Source organism: Schistocerca piceifrons, chromosome 5 (genome assembly GCF_021461385.2).
Source record: "Schistocerca piceifrons isolate TAMUIC-IGC-003096 chromosome 5, iqSchPice1.1, whole genome shotgun sequence".
In the NCBI taxonomy this organism is placed as follows: Eukaryota; Metazoa; Arthropoda; class Insecta; order Orthoptera; family Acrididae; genus Schistocerca; species Schistocerca piceifrons.
In genome coordinates, this window is record NC_060142.1 from 238,018,973 (window position 1) to 238,043,624 (window position 24,652).

The following is a 24,652-nucleotide window of genomic DNA, read 5'->3' on the forward strand; positions in this document are numbered from 1 at the left end:
CTGATTCTAGAACACTCACAATTGTGTCCACCAGCTGCAGTCATTGACTTGCTAACACAGCAGGAGTGAGGTGTGTTCTTGATGCCTGACCAGCATGAGTCAATGCCTGGGTCACTGACCACCCTTCAGGAAGTTTTTGCAGTTCAGACCACTATCATGTCATTATATCCACACCCAGAACAGTCACATCTGTTCAAGACATTTCTGCCTGACAAAGAAACACAGCTTCTTCCAGGTGGTCAACACCAGATAGTGGTATTTAAACCCTCATCCCATGAGCAGCCAGTCATCAGTCCAGGTGCTGGGAAATGTTGTGAGGCCCAATTCATGGCAGATGCCATCGAACAAGCCATCAGCATGGCAGGGCCATGCACCTCACATGCAATGTATCGGTTATTGCCATGGGATTTACTGACACAGTCTTGGGGCTTATGCGTGCAGCAACCACTACCACCACCCTATCCATTGCTGAAGTCTACAGCCCAGGGTTCATCTCTGTGGGCGACACTGCCTGCCATGGTGCCAGCAGGACACCACCAGTTGCAATGTAATATGCCTTTCTTGTGTTGTTGATGGCCGCATGCTTCCAGCCAGGATCTATTTCTGCCGCAGATGACTCAGTGCTCTGCATATCAGCAACACCAAGCTCAGCATGACACATGCATGCAGCATGCTGTTTGCTTTGTCTACCTTGCCTGCCACACGAAGAGAAAATATTATGAGCACAACATCAAGCCACATCAGAATCAAGGGCTCACCTGAATGATTGTCCAAGTCTGAGAGAGTAATAAAGGACTTTTATATTCACTGTTTGTTTCTCTGCAGCCTGTGTCAATGCCCTCATGTCTCCCTCACCTGCAGGTCCCAAGTGGGACTTGAGCACCTCCTGATAAACACCCAGACAGCTCCCACAACCCAGCAGCAGTCATTGCACTACCGACTCATTACATAATGTCTCTTCCTGTTCCATTTGCATGTGGAACGCAAGAAGAGTGTCTACTCTAATGTGTCTGCGCATGCTATAAATAGTTTGATGTTATCTTCTTAGTTGTGATGTGGGTGATACATAGGAGGCTGTAGTACATTCATAGATACCTCAGTTTCACTGGTTTTTGGAAATGGGTTTTATGTGATAAATGGCATCAACCATCAGCCCAGTGCAAGCATCTCGCATTTGCTGTGGTTCAAACAAACATGTGACCATTCATGCTGCCCCTCTTTGTATATGTTAAATATTCCCTATTAGTCCTATTTTGTATTGGTCCCACACACTTGAGTAATATTCTAAGATGAGTTGTGTGTGTATTTTGTGAGCAGTCTCCTTTCTAGACTGACTGTATTTTCATAACTGTGCAATTTTTCATCTGCCTGACATTGTACCCTCAGATATTGTGGTTTTGTGAGATGTCCATGTGAGGCATATGAGCTGATAGTCATGCTGATCTCAGGTATTTGCCAACTTTTTTTTTCATTCATTCACACATCATGTTCGATATGTTTATTAATAAACAAGAGCTTTCAGGAATGTGCAATGAGTCATGTTCTGCATGAACTAACAGAAGCAGTCACTGCAGGCTATTTTTGCAAAGTATACTAACAAAAATTTACTACTAATGATGATGTAATTATGGGAATAGCTTCTAGATTATGTTATTATATGTATATGTATATTAGGAGAAATGCGGCTACTGTGAAAGGTGTAAAAAGGCGCTGCTCATCCTCTTGAACTACTAAGGTGCTGTTTTCATCTGATACTTAGCAGAGGCAACATCTGTTCAATGTAAACATTAAAGTTAAGCAAAATTTACGTCCCTGAGTTCACATATACTCATAAATAGTAGAAGAAATGACTAATAAGATTTGAATCAAATTAATCACAGTGCATTCCTCCTGCTAACATGGTTTCCAAAGGTTAATGCAATTGATTATGATAATTGACCATCATTGGTTAAGGTAAATAGCATTTCACAAACATGTTGAACACAGAAGATATTTCAAATTTTGAAAAAAAAAGACAAGTATGTTAGAGAAATGTTTATATGTATAAGAAGCTAAATTTGGAGGGATTGTGCTGAAAATGATGAAAAGATTGAGATACACAGAAAAAGCACCTTATACATACCTGCAATAATTTCCTGGATGATATTCAGTGTCTCATTTAGACCTGCAACACAAATAAATTTTGTTAATTCTATAAATATATGTACCTTTTATTATGCTTCATTAACGTGTTTCTTCTTTTCTTTGTTTTTAATGTTTTCAGAGTTTTTAAAATTATGATAATTTCAAGTTAAAAGAATCAAACAATGGAAAATCCAGGATAGAATGTAACAATACGAGAGAAGGAAAGTTGCTACTCACCATATAGCGGAGATGCTGAGTTGCGATAGGCACAATAAAAAGATTCACGCAATCATAGCTTTTGGCCATTAAGGCCTTTGTCAGCAATAGACTCATATACACAGATGCACACACACACATTCACGCAAGCGCAACTTCCCACTCGTCTGCAGTCTCAGAGAGCTGAAACAACACTGAAAAGAGATAGAGTTAGATGATAGATAGATAGATAGAGGTAGAGAAAGAGAAAGAGAGAGAGAGAGAGAGAGAGAGAGAGAGAGAGAGTGTGTGTGTGTGTGTGTGTGTGTGTGTGTGTGTGTGTGTGTGTGTGTGAGAGAGAGAGAGAGAGAGAGAGAGAGAGAGAAGTTGGAAACTGCATTATTGATGTGAGCAATTGCCCAGATGATTTTGTTAACGTCAAACCTGATGTTAAGTGTGTTACATCACATAGAACACGTAGGAGTCTTAATGCCTTTAGTGGCTACACTACATTTGACACTGACATCAGAACCGTGTAAACAGCCCACGAAGATCAAGTACACTCTGATAACAAAGATGTAAAAATGCAAGATATGACTTGACATCATGCTGTTAAAAGATCGTAAAACTGTTCTCCAGCTGGGTGACAGGTAGTGTCAGAATTTGTACAAAACCGCTTTAATTGTGCAAATGAAATGACCAGGATACTTAAAACTGTGTGGAGCTATGATTTTTTATTTTTTTATTTTTATTATTTTTTTTTAGGTGAGAGTGTTCTATCAAAGAATATTATATTATCATTGCTGTTATTATTTTTATTTTTGTGGTGGCATTGGCAACTTATAATGAACCTTGAATGTGCAGTAAAGCTTGACATAAGGAACATCACTAGGGATTTGCCACATTCAAATATGATGATTATGATGCTTTCAGAGTAATAAACCTACGTGGCTGAAGTGAACTGTTGTTTGTGAAAATGTTGGGAAGACACACAGGAGAACGGGATCCTTGCAGGTGATGTGACTGGCACATCTCCTTTCCCTTTGTTACATCACATTCATCTCATTCTGTACTAAAAACTGCTAGTAAAAGGTTTCTTGTACAGTGGACAAGGTATCTGCATTGGCAGGTTTAGACATAGGTTGAAAATAGATTTTGTACTTGTAGCTAGACAAGAACAGCACCCAGCATTGTAGGCAGTGTGCTGCCTTGCCAGGCAAGGAACCATGAGGATTAAACAAGGAAAGCAAAGGTTTATAGTCAGTAATAAGGTGAAATACGGAGCGATATGAACAACATTACATTTCTGGAGAGTATAGACTATGGCAAGCTCCTCTTTTCCCAACTGAGAGTAATGATGCTGGGCTGGAGTGAGAGATTTAGAGGCAAAAGCTACAGGTTGTTCAGCACCATTGGCATATTAGTGTGCTAGGACCAAGCTGAGGCCATACTGTGCTGCCAACACTATGTGCTGGTCCAGAGAACACTTGGCTAAACAAGGAGCTGAGAGTTGTTTGGATTACAACATTTGAAAAGCACATTCATAATCTAGGCTTCAGCAAAAATGTACATTCTTGCATAACAAGGCATGCAGTGGGTTGGGCAATGTGGCCGACTCTGGCACAAATTTGTGGTAGTAGGCTATCTTCCCTAAGAATGTCTGGAGATCCTTCATGGACGAGGGACGAGGCATAGATGTCACAGCAGAGATGTGGTCTGGCAGAGGGTGAATTCCATCCTGTGGGACCTTGAACCTCAAATAAACAATAGAAGGTGGAAAAAACTGAGATTTTGCAAAGTTACACTTTAAGCCAGCAGACTGTGAGACAGAGAACAAAGTGCACAATTTTTTCAAGTGTTCAGCCAATGTGGACCCTGTGCCAACAATATCATCCTTATAATTAATGCAATTTGGGACAGGCATAGTCAGTTGCTCTGTAAACTGTTGGAAAGTAGCAGGGCCACTAACCACACCAAAAGGAAGGTGCTAATACTGATAGAGACCAAAATAAGTATTCAAAACCAGAACTTGCCTAGACTCTTTGTCCACAGGTACCTGCAGATACGCTTCAGACAAACCAATTTTTGAAAAGTACTAGCCACTCAATATTTTTGCCAACAGTTCCTCCTGGTGTGGGAGAGGATATACATCCATAATCAGTTGCGTGTTGGCAGTAGTACTGAAGTCACCATAAAGGCAAAGTTTCCCCGATGTGCATGATAAAAATGAGGCCGAGCTGTGGATTTCAAAGAAATATGAGCAGAAAAATTTGTAGCACATCCTATGAAAAAAAGTCCAAATACTTCTCACACAGTGTTTCCAATTGAGGATGAAGCACCTGATTGGACACATGGTGAACTGCTCTTGGCAACAAAACACTGGAGAGAGGTTTCTGTTGCTCTCCCTTTAGGTTGAAAATATAAGGGAAAATATAAAGAACTAGGTAGATGTGGGTTAGGTTCAATGGTAAGATCATAGTTCATCCTAGATAAAGGGATGGGACAAACCAAGAGTTTGCACAGACAGGATTACTAAATCTTGGAAACAGTACTACCCTTCACTGGGGTTGTGAATGAGTTCATAACTGGCCATCAAATACAGAGGTACACAAATATTCGACAACTTGCCAGAGCACATTGAGTGCATACTGTGGAATCTTCACAGAAACTCTCAAAATAAGTATTTTAGGTTATTTTATAATTAATATTAACACTATAATAAAACAATTTCTCGAGTTAAATCATTTAGTTGTATTATACTTAAGAAAAATATGCTTCTTTGACTTTTATCCACATTTTGGAGACAATGGCATGTACAGAATATAATTAATGTAATGTAATATACTGGAGCACAAGATCCCACTCAATTCTATTGAATTCAAGGAAATTGAAGCAGGGTAGGCGGGTTGGGGGGGGGGGGGGGGGAGGAGGTGGTTGCCAGTGGCCCATGTTATATAATAGGTAGTAAAGTCCTTTTGCCTACACTGCAGAGCACACTCAGCAACTGGTTGCTGTTCATCGCCAAGGCAGACCATTCATTGTATCCATTCGTGCATTATACCAGATTGGGGGTTGTATTCCATATATAGAAAGCAATGCAATGAAAACATGTATGCCCATAAATGACATGATTAGTTTGAATTTTGGTCATAGCTTTAATGTTGTGTGTTGTGACAGTTGTTCTTACTGTATGTACAAGTCAGATTTTATGGTACAAATAATTGCAGAAGTGTAGGTGGTCATCGTGGAATGTTCAAAAAGTATGTTGTATAAGTTGATAAGACTAGCGGAAGATGGCAGTGGGTGAAACAGGGAGTACGTGAAGGAGAGAGAATCTTATTTGATGGCTTCACTTGAAAAATTTGTAGCCTTAGTGGAGTAATTACTGAAGCAGTCAAGGCCTGGTGGTACTGGGTAATGACTGGAGTGCTCCTGAGTTTCCTGGGAGTAGAACTATACTGGCAAGAGTGTGAAACAGGGAACTTGTTTTTATGGAAATTTAACAATTATTCTCCAATATTCTATAATAACTAATACTTTATTATAATATATTTTTGTTTATTTATGCATGTATCTAATCACAGTGTAAGATAAATGGTTCTTGTATTATTTAATTATACACTTAATGAAAACTGCTTAAACTCTATTAATGTCACATTTATCGTGTGTCAATATAGGTTTATATTGTCATGGAATGTGCTTTTTAATATTTATTACATGGCTGTTAAAATTGCTATTCCAGCCTCTACATCGTGCTCATTATACACCATTACCTCCAGAATCACCCGAAGCACAAGCACTGTGGTAATCTGAAATAAGGGGCAAATACAGATGAAATGAAGCAGAAGAAGCATAGAGCATCAGATGTTAGTCAGCTCAAATGAGGAACACAAAGAAAGCATCATAGAGACATTACACCAGCATGCAAGCTGCTGATGAAGTTTAAAAGGGGTCACATTGTGCTTGGAGACAGGTAGGGATTTTTCTACCATCTAGTATAGGTCTCATTATCAAAGGAGGATATATAATGAAGAATAAAAGTAAGTAAAAATATGAAGGCAATTTGAGGACAAATTTCAAGCTGTAGTGTCAAAAAACTAGGTTTATTTTAAAAAAGCACAGATCAATAGGATGAAAGACAAAAGATGAAAATAATTAAATGGAGAACAACAAGCAGAAAAGATTGGGTGGATAAGGGAGAAATGGGGAGGGGATATAGTGATTAGTCAGCAAGTAGTTTTATTCTCTGCTTTGTGGATTAGTCTAGAATACATGACACTAACAGCACGAAATTACTAAAATCATCCAGTCTCAAGATTTGGATAAACATTACCATAATATAATTTCTCTCATAGATATTCTGATGATTCGGGAAGTGACTGGGATAATTAAATTTCATTAGTTTAATTTGAACTCTGGATTTGTAAATCTCTAAGATAGCACATGATTGGTAGTTCCTTTTTGGTGGCATTTCCTTTGGGATTTTCCTGTGCTGAATTTGTTCTAAGGAAAAAGTTCATTTTGGCTTATGTTAAGCCATACATCAAGAAACGTTTTTGTCTGTTTTTTTCATACTTTCATGTAGAGTGTATTGTTCATTTTGTTTATTTATTGTTTTTTTCATTCTTTTTACAGAGATAGGGTGCTATTTAGTCTGAGCTTTGCCATATTTTTTACATATTTAGAGGAAAACATATTTATTACCTAGCATGTTTATATGCAGCCCACGCAGATTAAAATGGAACTTCCTAAGTCTCTTTGTTTCAAAATTAAAAGCTTTACACATTTGTTAAAACTGAATTTTCCACAGTGGAGGCAAGCTTGTCATTTGGTAGCATGATGTATAGTGGGAGTAAGAACCATGGCTCACAAAGCACTGTCTTCAAGAAGTCAAACTTGCACACTGTATTGCAAAATGAGGAATTAAGGTGCATGCCAGAGGGTAGAGACAGTAGTTTCATTTATACCACATTTACAAAATAAAATGGAAAGAAATCAGACGTTTTACCTACAATAACCCAGTGTATATGACTTTAAGTGTAAACTGAGTATAACTGCAGAAGAATTCAAATTGTTGCCAATTCATCAGCATTTGGAACAATCATAATTCACAGAACATTGATACTCACTAGACTCTAGTGATGATGGTGTTGGTGGCAGGAAATTAATATTTGGTAGACGTTGTGATCCCTCTGGAGCAGCTGGATTCTGTGCAGGAGCAGATAACCCCAAATGAGAAAACATGTTAGGATCAAAACCCATACTGCGAGCTGCCTGCATTAATGGAAGAAACATTCGTGGATCTGTCATTCCCCCATGAGACGGTCCACTTTGAGAAACATTTCTTGTTCCTGGAACATTATTGCTACATCCTGCTGAGGTACCAGGCCTGTGCTGCATTCCTGTTGGTCTGGCTTCATGAGATGGATCTGCAAATGTTACAAGGAAGTTATGTAACAGAATTATATGCAAAACTGAAAGTGAGCACTGAAAGGAAAAATGCCCAACTGCACATTTAGTGAGAAAGAGTTTGAGGAAGAGGGATTTTCAGAAAATGAACAGAGAACGTGTTTCAGGAAAAAGGATAAGAGAAAGCTAGTGCACTTCACAAAAGAGCACTGCATGATATCTGACAGACAATGTTCATGTGATGCCTGTTAAATACGAATGTTTTTGTACTTTCAACATTGCAGCATAATCAGCAATTGTGATAATCTAATATATAAGGAACTATCAGCCTCGATTGCGGTAATGAAACCAACCTTTACCCAGGTTTCAGCCCAAATAGTTGAGCCTTCTTCAGAAGGTATACCTGAATCTGTAATTTGTCTAAGAGGGCATGGGCTGTCTTAGTTTTATTTCTAGACCATGCCCTCATAGACAGATTATAAATTCAGGTATATCTTCTGAAGAAGGCTCAATTATTTGAGCTGAAACCTAGGTAAAGGTTGGTTTCATTACTGCAATCGAGGCTGATAGTTTCTTATATATTAAATATGAATGTTGACTTCATCTTGTTTCATCTCTTGTATTTATTGATCATTAATCACCACTAACATAAGTGAAACATGATGAACTCACTGATCCCACTTGGATTGCTGACAAGCTGTACGATTTTTCATGACTGGTTTACAAGAAACAAGAACTGACATTTTTATTGTGTTTTAACATATTTAGGATTGTATGTTCTGGAGTTATGTCTGACAACATGTGACACACTTACTGATGTTGATCTTCCTTAGACAATATTACTTTAATAATGTTATGGTATGATCTACATAAACAATTTAGATTGTTTGCAAATGATGCTGTCATTTACTGTCTTATAGAGTCATCAGATGATTAAAACAAACTGCAAAATTATTTAGACAAGGTATCAGTATTGTGTGAAAAGTGGCAGTTGTCTCTAAATAATGAAAACAGGGAGTGACTCAGATGGATATAAAATGAATCCATTAAATTTTGGTTTCATGATAAATCACACAAATCTAAAGGCTGTAAATTCAACTAAATACTCAGGGATTACAATTAAGAATAACTTGAGTTGGAATGATCACACAGATAATATTTTGGGTAAAGATAACCAAAGACTATGATTTATTGGTAGAACACTGAGAAAATGCTACAGATCTATTAAAGAGGCTGCCTACACTATTATTGTATGTCCTCTTCTGGAGTATTGTTGTGCAGTGTAGGCTCCACATCACATAGGATAAATGGAAGACATCAAAAAAGTTCAAAGAAGGGCAGCTCATTTTGTACTATCATGAAATACTGGAGAGAGTGCCACAGCTATGATATTGTAATTGGGATGGCAATCATTTGAATGTCAGCTTGCTTTTTTTGTGGCAATTTCAATCACCACTCACACAGAAAGATTTAAGTGTTAGTTTTTCCCATGCGCTGTTTGAGAGTGGAACGGTAGAGAACTAGCTTGAACGTGGTTCAGTGAACACTCTGCCAGACACTTAATTATGAGTAGTGTGTAGATGTAGATGAAGTATTTAGTCTTTAAAGTGGTTTGATGCAGTTCTCCATTAGTTATTATCTTGTGTTTATCTGTGTATCTCTGTATAACTGTTTCACCTATTTATATGAATGCGTGGCGTCTGTTCTTTCTGCAGAAAGAACAGCCCCCACAAATTCATACCCTTGATTCATCTCAATGGGCTATTAATCCACAACCTTCAGTGTGGACACACATTTGTGTTAGGTCTCTGGCAGAGTCTAAAGTTAGTGAACATGAACATGGAGGATATGGGTGGGGATTATGAAAAGGTGGGAATGTGAGTGGGAATGTGAGTCAGCTGGAGAGGGTGCCAGATAGTCCATGCATTTGCTATAAATACTGTGTCCACATGGTGGAGTGGTTAACGCAACTGCCTAGTAAGCAGGAGATCCTGAGTTCAAGTCTTGGTCCTGCATATGTCTTCACTCTTAAACACTGATCCTGCATGAAGTTCCGACGCTGCTGATATTAATAGTTCCTTCCCTTTCCTTTCCTTTCTCTCCCCCTCCACCTTCATTTTATATAATACTACAACCATGACTGTAGCTAGAACCTTCGTAAAACCTAGGATTCCATATTTGGACTGGTGAGAAGATAGAATTGATGAAAAAATTAAAAGATATGTCTATCAACAGCACTGAACTGTTTTTGATACGGGCAGAGAACAGTTGATGCTTTGCTTACGATATGTACCCATCTTGGGTGGAGCACTACACTTGCTCCAGGACATGAACTATGCTTGGAGCGAGAATGTACCCATCATTGAAGGCAATATGAGAGGGGCTGGGGATGTGTACAGATATAAGCCTCATGCTTGCCCATCACCAAAGTTTTTATCAGTATACTTGATGATGTGGTTTTTTGTTCACATAAATTATTCACCAAGATCCAGCCCTACACCTATGAATTAATTTCTCTTATGAATAATGACTATTCTTTCAAGAACTTGATTCAGAAATCAAATATTGTCTGTATTTTTGACTGTTTAACTCAGTGAGTTTCAGTTCTGTATGTGATCGCTGATTTTGGCAAAGAAACAGTCAGAAAGCTCCCTTAGTTTACATTCAAATAATGTCATATGGAATTCCAGAGGATTTTCAAAAGTAAGTTACACATAATTAAGGCACGTCAAGTAACTTTTATTGAATGCTGCACTACACTTCAGACTGGTATAGATACCGGAAACTATTTTTTGATGTATCCACCAAATCTTTGTAAACGATTGTTGGAACATTCTACCAATTATTCTATTACTCAACAATAGAAATCTTCTCCTTGGTAACAGAGCCACTTGAGAAATTCTGTGTGAACATGCTTATTATTGGAAAGTATATGAGTGCTGTGAATCAGTTGCTTGATTGCCTGAGCATTATTGTCTGTGGTCGATGTTAATTTCCTCCCTTCTCAATCAGCATCACCCATGTCTGTGTGGTCTTTTCAAATTATTGGCACCATTTCAATAGAGCTGAACATGCCATTGCATTTGGTCCATATAGTGCTAAGATTTCACAGTGAGTCTGTGTACAACTTAGATGTTTTGCCAACAAGAATTGTACTGCCCTGCTTATATTTCAGCTTTAATGTATGTACCCAGATGCTTTGCCGTTTTACTCCCACACTTTTATACTATTACCTATTGCAGCAGAATGTTGTCTGTAGGAAACCCAGAACATGTACCATCTTCTGACAATGCACCACTCTTGTTGCACAATAGTCTTAATATGTGACAACATGTGTAACTTACAGACAACCTGTGATTGGCTTTTGCACCAGGCTATAAAACTCTATTCTGAATCCTAGATAGGACTAGCATATATATTGATTTTTTTTTTACTTCTAGTATTGTGGTTGTGAACTTCAGAGTTCAGTCTAAATTCACTCTTGTTATTAATCACAAATAGACCTACCATTAGGCAGTATATGTTTTGGCATTTAACCTCACTAATTACCTAAATTCAAGAACTGAAGATTTATGTTAGCTGCGCAGCTGGCTGCAGTGTTCATTGTAAATGTGCCTCTGTTGTTGTGCTTGTACATAACTGTTTCACTATAACAAATAGACGATAGTTTAGCATAGCCTTCAGCTACGTCATTTGCTACGACCTAGCAAGGCGCCATTATCAGTTGCTATTGATATTGATTCATGTACCGTCAAGACCGACATTCTTCATTAACGGATTAAAGTTAAGTATTCCACCAGCTACGTCCGTTTTTCTAAATTCTAATTTCCTTGTCCTGTTCCAGACCTCACGCCAGCCTGCGTGAGCTAAAACGCGTGCCTTTCGGCCTCCTCTAGTAACCCGGCGTTGGCTCTCCTGCCAACCACAACAGTGCTGACATAAAAATGCAGTAGGAGATAAACAGCACCTATTTAATATAAGCCAGGAAGGCAATTAATTTCCTGCTAACTATATTGTCTTAAGTTTAATACAATAGGTGCTTTTCTTTGTTATATGTAACTTGACTTGTTACACTTGCTTGAAAGTTTGCCTTCTTTGAAACCCAAATGAGCAAATTAAACTTTAGCTGTGAACTCTGCTGCATATCACAGTCCAAACAGTAATTCTGGAAAAATGCAGTGGTTTCGCTTCACAAAAATTGGGATTTTCAGTACGCAAAAGTCACAAGCTTTGTTTACTCATGAATCCATTCTGGTGGTAGTATGCTTCATCTACAAGCCAGATGGAGGCAACTTTGAATCTGTCATTATCTGTCAGCATGAGAATATGATATGCAAAGTCAGCCCTTCATTGTATAAGAGGTATGAGTATGACCTGGTGACTGAATGTTGAATAGAAACATGTGTAGATTGTTTGTCAGTATTGCTCGTGTACTGGAACACTTCAAACTAGTTTCTGCTTTTTAATTCTTTGGATGGATTTCTTAGGATGTTACTCAATAATTCAAAACTCTGGTGACCTTTTTTCAGGAGTAACGACAGTTGACTTGGGACCAATAAATCATCAGCCATGCTGCCTGTCCATTTGAATTTTGTAATGCGTTTGCAAATGGTTTTTGCATTGGGTCATTTTGTACCATTAAATCTTGTTTGAAAAAAGTGTCTTGCTGCCAGAACACTGTATTCTAACATATGATATTGCAGTATGAGAAACACGTGTGGCTTAATCAAATACATGATTTCAGCATCTTATGTCAGTACGATAAACTTCTCTCACATTTCAGTGGTGAAACTGATTATTCTAGGCTTTGGATTACTAGTTATAAGCACTGCATATAGTGATTACTGTGCCATCTGTAAACAGCTTTTGTAACTACTACATCGAAACAGGGAGAGGGGGGATGAATAATGATGATAATAATAATAATAATAATAATAATAATAATAATAATAATAAATGGGGTGCATTAGATGTAAGTGGAGGCCCACCAGAGTGGATTCCATTCATGTAGTATGCTACCAAAATTCTGAATTCCTCTCACAAAGCTGGATTTTCCCTCTGTGCCCCATTGCAGACGGTTAATGAAGGCTTGAGTGCATAGAATAAGTTCACAGATATGTGAGTGGCTTGAAGACTTCTTAAGTAATAGAATCAAGTATGTTGCCATGATGGCGAGTGTTTGTCAGGTACAAGGGTATCATCAGGAGTGCCCCAGGGAAGTGTGATAGGACCATTGTTTTTGTCTATATACATAAATGATTTATATATAAAAACAAAGATGAGGTGACTTACCGAACAAAAGCGCTGGCAGGTTTGTGTGTCTATCGACCTGCCAGCGCTTTTGTTCGGTAAGTCACCTCATCTTTGTTTTTATATATAATTTTTCCCACGTGGAATGTTTCCTTCCATTATATACATAAATGATTTGGCAGACAGGGTGTGCAGCAATCTGCAGTTGTTTGTTGATGATGATGTGGTGTATGGTAAGATGTCAAAGCTGAGTGACTTTAGGAAGATACAAGATGGCATAGAGAAAATTTCTAGCTGGCATTATTAATTATTTTTCTAGCTCTACTCTATAAAGTACTGGCCCTTTCCCTACTCCAACAACTGGAGGAAGTATCTGGTGCTCCTCTGACAGACAAGGAACCACTTTGACACTTACCAGGAGATGTATTAATTTGCAACACAACACTATGTGGCACAACAGTAACTTTGCTTTCGCTACATTCTCAAGGTTCTGTATTACATCACCGAGCTTGATAACAGGTCGATGTCAGCTGACTTCTACAAACTTCGCTGGTCCATAACTAGAAAGCCCTCTTCATCTCTTTGTTAATAGACTGTAGTTAGGTATATTAAAGTTAATCATTGTCATGTGGTTGGGGAGTGCAGAGAAAAGTGAGTAAATTATTTTTTATTGAATTTTGTTTTATGATTTCTTCAGTTGTGTAGTTCATGACTTTAGGTTCAGAGGGTTGGTTTTTATTGCTATGTCCTATTTACTTAAATAGCTTAATTTTTCTCCGTAGATAAATTTCACAAAACATGGCAACAGTACAGTGTCAATTATTTGAAGTTGGGCTTCATTCTACCATTGTTGGACAAATGAACCTATGTGCCTTTTACGCAACAAAGTGTTAATCAATGATGTTATGAAACTACCCAAGCTGGAGAAGGTGTCACACTGACAAAACAGCTCAAGATTTGCAATACTTTCAAATATTTAAAGAAAAGCTTCCAAAGAGACCCACTGTTGATGGTATGTTCATTTCGATGGTTTGCAGGCATCTTACAATATCTCACCATTTATAGAAAAATCTGGAAAACTGCATGCTACTGGGGGCAGTCAATTTTGCTAGCCACTGAAGAGATTTTAAAAACTGTTCTACACAAGCCCACTTTATGAAATTCTCAAAAAAATTCCTTTGAGCAAAAACACAGTTCAAAGATGTATTGATGGAATGAATTATGATACTGAAAGCACCTTGTATAATTAGCTGCAAAAGACCTATTTCTCCATAGAGTTGAATGAGTCAACTTTACCTGGTTATTAACCATTGTTATTGGCATACATTCATTTTGTTATGGACCAGAAATCCATGATGAACTGCTCTTTGCGAGAATTGTGACAACAGACACTCAAGTGGAATCATTATTTAATGTTATGAAAGATTATGTCATGGAAAAAGTGATCCCTCTGTGAAATAGATTAGCAGCAGCAGATGGAGCACCTGCCATGTCTTGACACTATCATTGATTCAGGGCCAATACGAGAATATTTTTCCACACAAGTGACTTATCATTTGGCACCCCCTCTCCCTTCTTATCCCTTGTATGCTTTCACCCATGTCAGTTTTCACTACTAATTGTAAAACTTATTGTGTCCAAATATTGCATTTGCATGCCCGTAGTGTCTGTCTCACCAAGGTGCCCAAAGCAGCCACTACTAACTGTTATGTTTCCCTTATAGAAATCTTACACTTGTTGTGCATCTGGAAACCCTCTCAACTTGGTGCCTGAAGCAGTAGCTTGTGTCACTTGTGCCTTAAATCAGCCCTGCCTGGATTTATAAGCTATTTTAAAATAATGGACCCACATTGCTTGCAGTACACTGAGTCATCCATCAACAACGTACAGTTGCTAACAACCTGAGTGGTTGGTTGCATCCGTCTCTTCAACTTGTCATTAACACAGTACACAAAATTTGAGACAACATTGAATTCTATGTTATTTGCTCAATTACTCAAAGAAAATGAAGAGGACTAACTGATTATTCCTTCACAGTGAATCACAATGGCTGCCAAAAAAAACTTACATTTGACAGACTTATTCTCACTATTGTAGACTGTTTTAGACTTTCTGAATATGAAAGACCCAATTTTAAAAGAAAATTCAATTAAGGGGAAACCAGGTATGGCTCATTTAACAGAACTGTTTACTAGATTTAATGAGGTTAAGTTGTGATTACTTGGTAACTATCTAAATTAGATAAAAACAGAGTCCACCATCTCAGTTTTCCTTGTCATAATTAAACTAATGAAGCAAAACACAGGATGATGTGAATTTTCTCAGTTTTCCAATTTGCCACAGAAAAACTGCTAGGATGATGACATTTCAACCTTTGTTCGACATTTAAATGTCATTCTCACAGACTGTGAAACTAGGTTTGAGGATGGTTTGACTTTGGGAAGACCACAGTGGATTATCAATATGTACATTGATATTGAAGAAATGGATGTAATGTTACAATAAGAACTGACTGGAATAAATACTAATGATGAACTCAAGATGTAGGTTAGAAAGTGATGTCAGCAATTCAGGCTTGAGAGAGGTGAACTTGTTACTTATCCTGTATTATGCATTATTTGATAGCCTTTCCATTTTTGTATCTGATTGGAAGTGGTTTCAGTGTTGTTGCCAATCTTGAAACAGACTGAAAGTCACTGACCAAGGAGATTTAAAATTAAACCTAACCAAACTGAAGCATTTATGTATTAATTTTAGTAGATTTGTGTTTTGTGTCATTTAAATTAAGAAATGAATAAAACTTAACACAATCTAAAATGAATTTTCACTCTGCTGCAAAATATGCACTGATATTAAATTTTCTGGCAGATTAAAATTGTGAGCTGTACTGGGGTCATGTCCCAGTCCAGCACACATTTTTAATCTGCCAGGAAGTTTGAAAACCTATCTTGTTTCTAACTTTTTTTGCTACGCTTATAAAGCTAAACCTATCAAAGTGATTATCATTGTATTAGCTGTCAAAAATATATTTGAAGTTGATGAATTTCTAAAGATTCAATATATGAAAGGCAGGGGTCAATGCAAAGCAGAAAGAATTGGCATGTGGTCTATGAGGAAAAAAAGTCTGGAACCTCTGTTGTAGCCACTGGTCCACAATCTTTCACAAGACCTGATGGTTCCATGTCTTGAGCCATTGCTACTGAGAAAAGATCGCCCCAGGTCTGCAGTTCCTTAAGTCAACACAGCTACTGTACTGGCTGTGGCCTTCCATGAAGATAGCACCACCACCTAGTTCACACATGCACACTGCCATGAGCATGCATGCTGCTGGGTGTTATGCTGAGGTAGTAGCCTGTGCCTGAGTGAATACACACACCATTGAGACACCATTAATAAGGCTGACACCATTTGGTGACTTTTGTGGGCATCCATCAACAGTTTTGGAACCCAACGAGCACAAAGTTTTTTGTAGCCTAAATGTTCAGTAATGATAGAGTGTACAACAGATCTTAAAACTTCCAGAATTTCCATAGACAAAGCAGTTATGGTGAACCTAAAATTTTCTCTAACCATTCTGTCAACTCGTTCAACAATGTCGGCTGTAATGACACAATTGCATCCTTGGTCCCCTTCATCATGCACGTCATTTCGGCCATCTTTAAATTTTCGGCACCATTCACGCACAACACCATCAGTCATGAAGTTATCACCGCACACTCAGTTCATTCTCCAAAGAATTTGTGCTGTACTATTCCCTTCTGCTTGCAGAAGCTGAATTACACTTCGGAATTCACACTTGGCGGGAGCAACAATGGCGGCAGCCATATTTACATGGCTGTAGTGCAACGCAGACTGATACCCTGAGGTTGGCAATGGTGGAGGGTGTAGTGCAAGAGTTACACAGTAGCCTACAGTGCATGTCCACTTTCTGCCACTTGCGTAGCTTCTACACTAAGCGATTGGAGATTGAAAAAAGAAAACGGCCCTTGTAGAATGCAACCCACTGTCCCATACATACCATTCTGCCACAGAAGTGATCATCCTGGCTGATAATGATGCTCACATTGCCAATATCATTAATAATGTTGCACACATTTATCATTACATTTGATGTCAGTAGATAGCCAGTAACAACAAGCAATGTCTAGGGACAGCAATCAGCAGCATCATTTCAATGTGGTCACTTGAAACAGACTATTTTTTACTTTTTTCCATATTATTGCAGTGAAAATGTCTAATCGTATGTATTGCAAGGTTGGATGGAAGGTTCAACTGGTGAAAATGGACTTAGTTGTTCAAATGAGTGACTTTAGGGGGCACACTAAGGAACAGATGGTGGTTTGCACCCAGATAGGTGTGTACAACAATTTGTTTTGAGTATTGTCGACCTGGTTATTACACAATAGAATGTAGAGAGTGCTCATGGTTGATACCGAGATGTGAGGATTACAGGTGTCTGTAGCAAGAAGTATAATGCTAGTATTAATATTAAGTCCTTTTCTATTCTATTTTCCTATTTTTGTGGGCATAGGCTTTGCAATGAGTGTGCCAGGGATAGAGAAGGCTATGATTATGGAGGTGGTTCAGACCTTTCTGAACCAGATGATACAAATGCAGGCAAACATCATGGACTTGCATAAGCAGTTAGATGCAATGAGGGGGACAGATCATCATCCGTTATCTCAATGCTTATCCTAGGTGCTAGTGCCACTAAGCTAGTTTCTCCTTTCGTTGATAAAACAGGGGAGGATCAGTTGGCACTTACAGACTACCTGTTTGTAGCCCCAAAGCTGGGATGTTACCCAAGGAACAGTTGCTGCATATGACCAAGTCAGATTTGGTGGAAGGTGCCAAAATGTACATGATGTATCATGAAGAATTGAGGAATGCTCACACATTTGAAATTCTGATGACAGGCTTATTGCAATGATATAGGAGGAAGAATAGTAATAGATATTACAGGAAAAAAATTGAATTATGTGTCACAAACAAGGAGAGTCAATTGAAAGTTTTGTGGAGAGGATTAGGAAGCTTAAAGTTAATATATGAGCTAATGGAAAGAAATGATACAAATATGTTCCTACTGAAAGAGGAATAACAGAAGCATTAGATGCATTTTGCACTGTTTGCCATTTAATGTACCATAAAAATGGGCAGAGTTTCCTAAAGACCTAGCTGCAGCCATAAGAATGGCAACACCATCGGAAGAAATAGAAACAGTGACTCGAGTCTGTGATAAGGGAATTTTCTTTGTGGAAGACAAATTTTGCCATTGTGGATGACCAAGCCAAGTACAATGAGAGTGCTGTCAACTGCAGTGTAGTAAATGTGGGTCAGTAGGCCATCGAGAACAAAACTGTAGACAGAAGTCTAATAAGGGGCGTGGTAAGGTATCACAGAATGGGAATGGTAACCCACTGTTAAACAACAATGGGGTCCAGTGGCATGCCCACTAAATTTTAACACACCTAAAGTGTGTGCAGAAGTGGAATTTTACTTAATTGGTTTAGTGCGTGGAAGAGAATATAAGTTTTTATTGATGTAGGTGTATGTGGACCTCATGAGAAAAAGGAAGTAGGGTGCACTACATCATAGGTTATGTACGGTGGGTGGTAGAGATGTGCATTAGCTTGGGTGTCTGGATGGAGGCAAAACAATTAAAGGGATGCCTGAAAGTTTTGACTCATAGAGAGGAAGGTTAGTATGCAGTTGTAGGGTTAGATATCTTACATGAGCATCATACTAAAATGGACCTCAGACAGCATGTAGTAGAACTAAATGGGGCATTGTTCTAGCTGGGGAAATCTGCTTTCTGTGCCACACTGCACCAAGTTCATTGCTCATGAAAGAGGAACCAATTAGATTGTATGCATGGCCACTAAGGATTAATTTGCATGATAAAATATTACAAACCACTAAAATAGAATGATGAGTTACCTAAGGCAAGGTGTTTTGTGCACAGAAGTGTGGTATGTGTACAGGAGCTGGCCAGTGAGCAGGTAGTGCCCATCAGAATAGATGACTTTGCAACCAAAGACATGGACTTGTCTGAAGGATTGACAGTTGCCAATTTGGAGATTTTAGAGGAAGATAATATGGATGGGATAAATTTGTACTCTGCACAAAAGGATATAGTTTTTGTTGTGATTACAGATATTTCAATAACTGCACAATTATGGATGCTTATCCATACCAAAAAATAATGGAAACTGTGGATAATTTGAGGCAATGCATTTAATTCTCTACCACAGATATAAGAAGTGGCTATGATAGGTTAGAAGTGGCACTGGAGGACCATCCAGAACCAACAGTTGCAGTTCCTTTGTGAAATTACCAGTCTCAGCAAATGTCATTTGGATTAAAAAATGTGCCAGCCATATCTCAGTGTTTGTTAGATGAAGTTTTGCGAGATTTAAAACCAAGGCAATGTATGATATATTTGGATGATCTACAGTCTTTGCAAAGAATATGGAGGGACATATTCTATGTTTAAGGAAGGCATTTAAGAGGTTACATGCAGTGCATGTGACTCCCAGTCATGAAGGAGTCATGATGGACCTTGAGTAGTAAAAGCAATGCAAGATTTTCCAACACTATGTATGAAAGGGAAGTTACAATCGTTTTTCAGGCTTACTAAATAATTAGAGGAAGTTTGTTCCAAAATTTGCAGAGATAGCATGACCTCTTACTCATCTACTGAAAAAGAAAGTAAAGTTTTGTCAGATCTGAGTATGAAGAGCCAGTAAATTAAAAGAAACATTGATAACCAGTCTGGTGTTAGTTTCTCCAAATTATGAGAAGGCAATCGTATTGTCATCTGACACAAGTAGTCATGCACTTCACTTCACACTGAATCGAGGAGTGAACAGAGCAAAGCATCCAGTTACCTGTGCCTCATACCAGTTGAATAAAGTGGAGAAAAATTGGTCTACAACAATGAAGAAAATACTGAGCCTTATAAATGACATAATGTAATTCCAGTACTATTTGTATGATAAGAAATTTAACAACACATGATAAGTTATTACATTAAAGTGAGTTTGATTTTGAGGTAATCCATCGACCAGGCAGAACACATGAGAATGTGGATGGCCCCAGCTGAAATGTTAAGTGTTACAATGAGTGTGGTACATCACTACAATGTGGCAGAAACAACAAGCTGGTGAAGAAGACTGTAAACTATCTGCAATGCGCCCACAATTAATTGTGCACAACAGACTGGTATGTAAGAAAACAAAACTTGGATCTTGTGTTGTGATTCCAGCTACGCTGCAGGAAGAAGTATTGACATGGCCACACAGTCATATGTTAGTGGACCATAAAACCAGGGAACAGAGAGTAACTGACCAATACTGATGGCAAACACATGAGCTGAATGTAGAGCAGTACGTGAAGAACTATGTAGTGTGTGCGAAGTGGGGTGAATTGAGCCATCAGTGTATTCCACTGCAAAGATTACTGGAGGCTAATCAACCATTTGAAATGACCAGTATAGACATATTATGAATTGCTATGTATTGGTTATAATAGACCATTTTTCATGTTATGTGGGGATGGTGGCTGTCCCAAACCAGTAAGCAACACAGTGGTTCAGTCTGTGGTGACTAATTGGTTGTTGAAGTTTGACATTCAACAGAGACTGATTATGGATCAGGGCACCAATTTCATGTCAGAGTTAATGAAGCAAGGTTATTATTTATTATATATTCATAAATTATGGACAAGCATATTGCACCCACAAGCAAGTGGGAGAACAGAGCCATTTCACTGAACAATAAGAAAGATACTAATCATTATGACAACAGTCAATATAATGGATGGGGCAAACTTGAAGTCTTCCAGCAATTTGAGTATTGTGTCATTCCTGGGTTGTAACCACACCACCATGTTTCGTCATCTGTGATGACCTTGGGAAAAATGTTTAGATCATTTCAGAACTCTTATTTTAGATCGCAGGAAACTTCCACCTGATGTCATATTCATTCAGCAGATTTGTCAGTGAATGAGGTGGCACAGTAGTTAGCACACTGAACTTACATTCGGGAGGACGACACTCCAAACCTGTGTGTGGCCATCCTGATTTAGGTTTTCTGTGATTCTCTAAATCACTTCAGCCAAATGCTGGGATGGTCCCTTTGAAAGAGCTTTGCTGACTTCCTTCCCTGTCCTTTCCAAATCTGATGGGACCGATGACCTCACTGTTGGGTTTGCTCCCCCAAATGGAGGAACCAACCAACCAATTTGACAGTCATTCTTCTCATCACCAAACCTTTCATTAAAATTCGCTGAACTGAACTCCAAGTCACTTGAGACTACCCTGAAACTTCTTTAATGGTCTGTTGTAAATCTTCCAGGATGATTTTTTAACTTTTTCATGATACTGAGTTTGGGAAGGGCGACCAGAGTGAGATTTCCTATTGATTGATATTTCACCACTTCTGAAATGGGAAAATGACATGAACCCTTGAGTCTTATTCATTGTATTATCCTGTGCCAGTTTTTCCAAGCAAGAAACAAAAATATGTGTCTGCGTGCTGTGCATGAGAATCAGCCACTAAAAAATGAAGAGCACACAAAAGAACTGTAACTAGGAAATTTAAAAATATACAAGCCAAACAGGACTTTCCTTAGCAATGATGCTTGAGTTATTGACTCAGGAATGGTTCCTCTCTATTCTTCTAGCAGCAGAATGTGGTACTACAAAACTCCCTGTCCACCACAACATTTGTTTGGTTTTTCTTTTTTTAGTTACTGCCTTACATACAGAAACATGTTTCTTGATTCTTTGTATTTCATGAAAAATGTAACTATTACACACATTGTGAATTACATTCATACAATGGAAAGTGTTTGCAAATGAATAAATGAAATTAAGAAATTTTGGAAGTCACGTCTTTATAGAAGCCCAAAAAAGAAACAGTTAATATTCTTCACATTACTTGAACTTTGGGTGCGAGGCTGAGTTGGAGTGGTTTGGCCATGTGTGCTGTGCTGTGCAGTTTCTGTAGTTTGCTCAATACCTCTGTGTCGGCGTGTAAATTTTGTATACTGAGATCCTGATGTACTGCTGAAAACTGTTTCTAAAATTTCTTGGCCTTTACCCTGCAATGATAAAAGGAAATACATTTTTAGAAAATGCAATTTCTGACAGTACTTTCAATACAGTAAAAAAGATATATAAAGTAAAATTATTCTCTCAGTGTGTGAGCTTAAAAATAAAAATTGCATACATTTGAACATTTTGTACCTGAAATTTTTGATATTTTGAAATATGACAAAATCATATAGAGCTACACAATAACTCTTTCAAACATTGTTTACCATAAATTCCATCACAATCAAGGCTCTTCAGGAATATTGAACAAATCAAGTTATATTAGTTTATTTGGCATATTTTCACATTTTCACACCATATTGTGTTATGAAATTTCCTTCTGGTTTGATGCACCTAAAGTAAATGTTTTTTCAGCAGCAGTTAGCAGTAAGAATATTGTGTAATGCAGATAAAGTAAATCCTGCTGAAGCCTTTTTTTAAGGATCTTGATTTCTTAGGCTCACTTCCTAATACTCCCTACTGGTTTTTCTTGCCAAAATGAAGATCAGTTTCTACTAAACTGTGATATAGACAGTCACTATACAGACACAGAAATGATTTTCTTGTAAACTTTGCCTCCATGACCTGGGTTCAGACTGAAGTTATGTATTTGACAAGCTCCTGTCTAATATAAAGCAAGAAATTCGGAATTCCTACCAGTTCAAAAGAAAATTAAAAACATACCTCATCAGTGACTCCTTCTACAAATTATCTGAGTCTTTAGATTCAGAGATTGAAAATTTATATTAGCTACAAGGCAAGTAGCAATGTTTGTTATGAAGCTGTATGATGAGTAATAATATACAATAAATAGGAGTCAGTATTTATGGATGAGAAAGTATTACTCTTGAAAAATTGTAATCGGGAGACAGTAAGCCACAAAAAGCAGATAAAACAGGAGCTATATATTAAAACTGAGAAGGTAGCACCTTTTTTCAAAGCAGCGGCATTCGTACTAATGTATTCCATTGATTTTAAAGGTCATAAGTGAGAATAGCATTAGGCAGTATAGTGAGAGTTTTATTACTAATACACGATGCAGGTTAAGTTTCTGTGATGGCTTTGTCTCATACTAATTGTATGCCTTCATTCATTCCAAACCCATGATGGTTCTCCTTGATGGGATCTACAGAACAAAATAAATGAATGAATCACTGGATAAGTGACTACATTAACCGGCTGCTTTGCCTTCAAGAGAGAGTTTCTCTTCTACAAATATCATCAGACAGAGGTCACGTAAGAACTACTGGTAACCCGTCTATATCTGACAAAGAAGCCATTCTTGAAGATTTACTGTTAAAACAATAATAAAATGCTATTTGTTCACATTTTAGCCCTTTCAGAGAAAACTGGCGATTAGATGTAATTAATTCAGTGAAGTTTGTGATAGGTTGAAGCTCTGTTAGTCCCTGTGGCATGCTTGAAGAGCACAATTGGTAGTTTTCTTTTTCACTTCAGGTATGTCTTAATTTATAACATATAATTAACATATAAATTCTGGGTAGAGTAAAAGATTTCTACTTATCTGACTTTCCATTTCTTGACATTTCTGTCTAAGTTTATATCTGAGACAGGTACCTAGATCTGATATGAAATGCAGATTTACTTATCACAAATGTTCAAAAGACTGTTTTATGTTAAACTTGGGGTCATGTTCATCAAATTTATTGCACAAGTTTTCACTTTTATAGTGAGACATATTTGAGGGACTATGCTCTGAACTCAATTCAGTTTGTCTGTGACTGCCAAATAGTTGGCGAAGGCTACCTCAAAATATGGTGAGTTTTAAGTATGTTAAATTTTTATTAGCTAGCAAGTGACTAGTACACACTGCCTTTCTTACAATACTGAAGAGTTTCAGCTCTCTAACTACTAACATGGTCTTTTACCTTGACAAGACATTCCCACGGAGAATTGTCAGTGAGGTGAGGGAGCCAGTACCAGAAATTCTGCTCCTTTCTTGTTTGTGTATCTTTTGATTCCTTTTTTGCTGCCTGGGATGGCTCTGTTTTCAGCTGTGGATCTTCAGTTTGCTCTTGCTCCTGATCTTCGTCTGGGTTTAACTTCTGTTCCACGTCTAGATTTTGTTCTTGTTCCTGTTCCATTTTTTTTTGTTCTTGCTTTAGCTCTTTTTCTTCATATCGATCTTTTTGATCGTGTACCTGTTCTTGTGAGAGTTGCTGCTGCTGGTCCTGGTGCTGCTGGTCCTGCTGTTGCTGCAGTTTCTCCTGTTTTAGTTTTTTCTGTTGCTGTTCTGTTGATTTTGGTGATTGCTGTTGATAGACACTGAATCGTCTCTGTGTGCGTTTAGATGTCTTGGTCCTGCTTACATTCATTGTTCCTGCTAGAAAAAACAAACAGTGCAAACTATTTATAGTGAAAATAGTCATTTAAAGTAAACTAAAATAAAACCTGTATGGAAATGAAATAATTTATGCATATAACACACAGCAGGATCTATACATACAGAAAGAAAAAAGTGCTAATTTGTGAACTCAAGTGTTTGTTTTTCTGGAAAAAAAGTAAAGATTAAAAGAACTGAAACTAACCTCAAATCAATTAGAAAAGGCTCAAAGATTC

General features: G+C 37.9%; 1 protein-coding gene across 1 annotated transcript in view; it reads right to left on the minus strand.

The window, feature by feature from the left end:
• Nucleotides 1-24,408, minus strand: part of LOC124798911 (histone H3.v1-like) — a 32,531-nt gene extending 8,123 nt beyond the window's left edge. Inside the window, exons 1-4 of the mRNA XM_047262442.1 lie at nt 23,962-24,408; nt 21,999-22,080; nt 7,449-7,748; nt 2,123-2,164 (exon numbers count right to left, since the gene is read on the minus strand). Coding sequence (XP_047118398.1) covers nt 2,123-2,164; nt 7,449-7,748; nt 21,999-22,080; nt 23,962-24,408 — 871 coding nt within the window. The remainder of the gene's footprint in view (nt 1-2,122; nt 2,165-7,448; nt 7,749-21,998; nt 22,081-23,961) is intronic.
• Nucleotides 24,409-24,652: the final 244 nt, after the last annotated feature.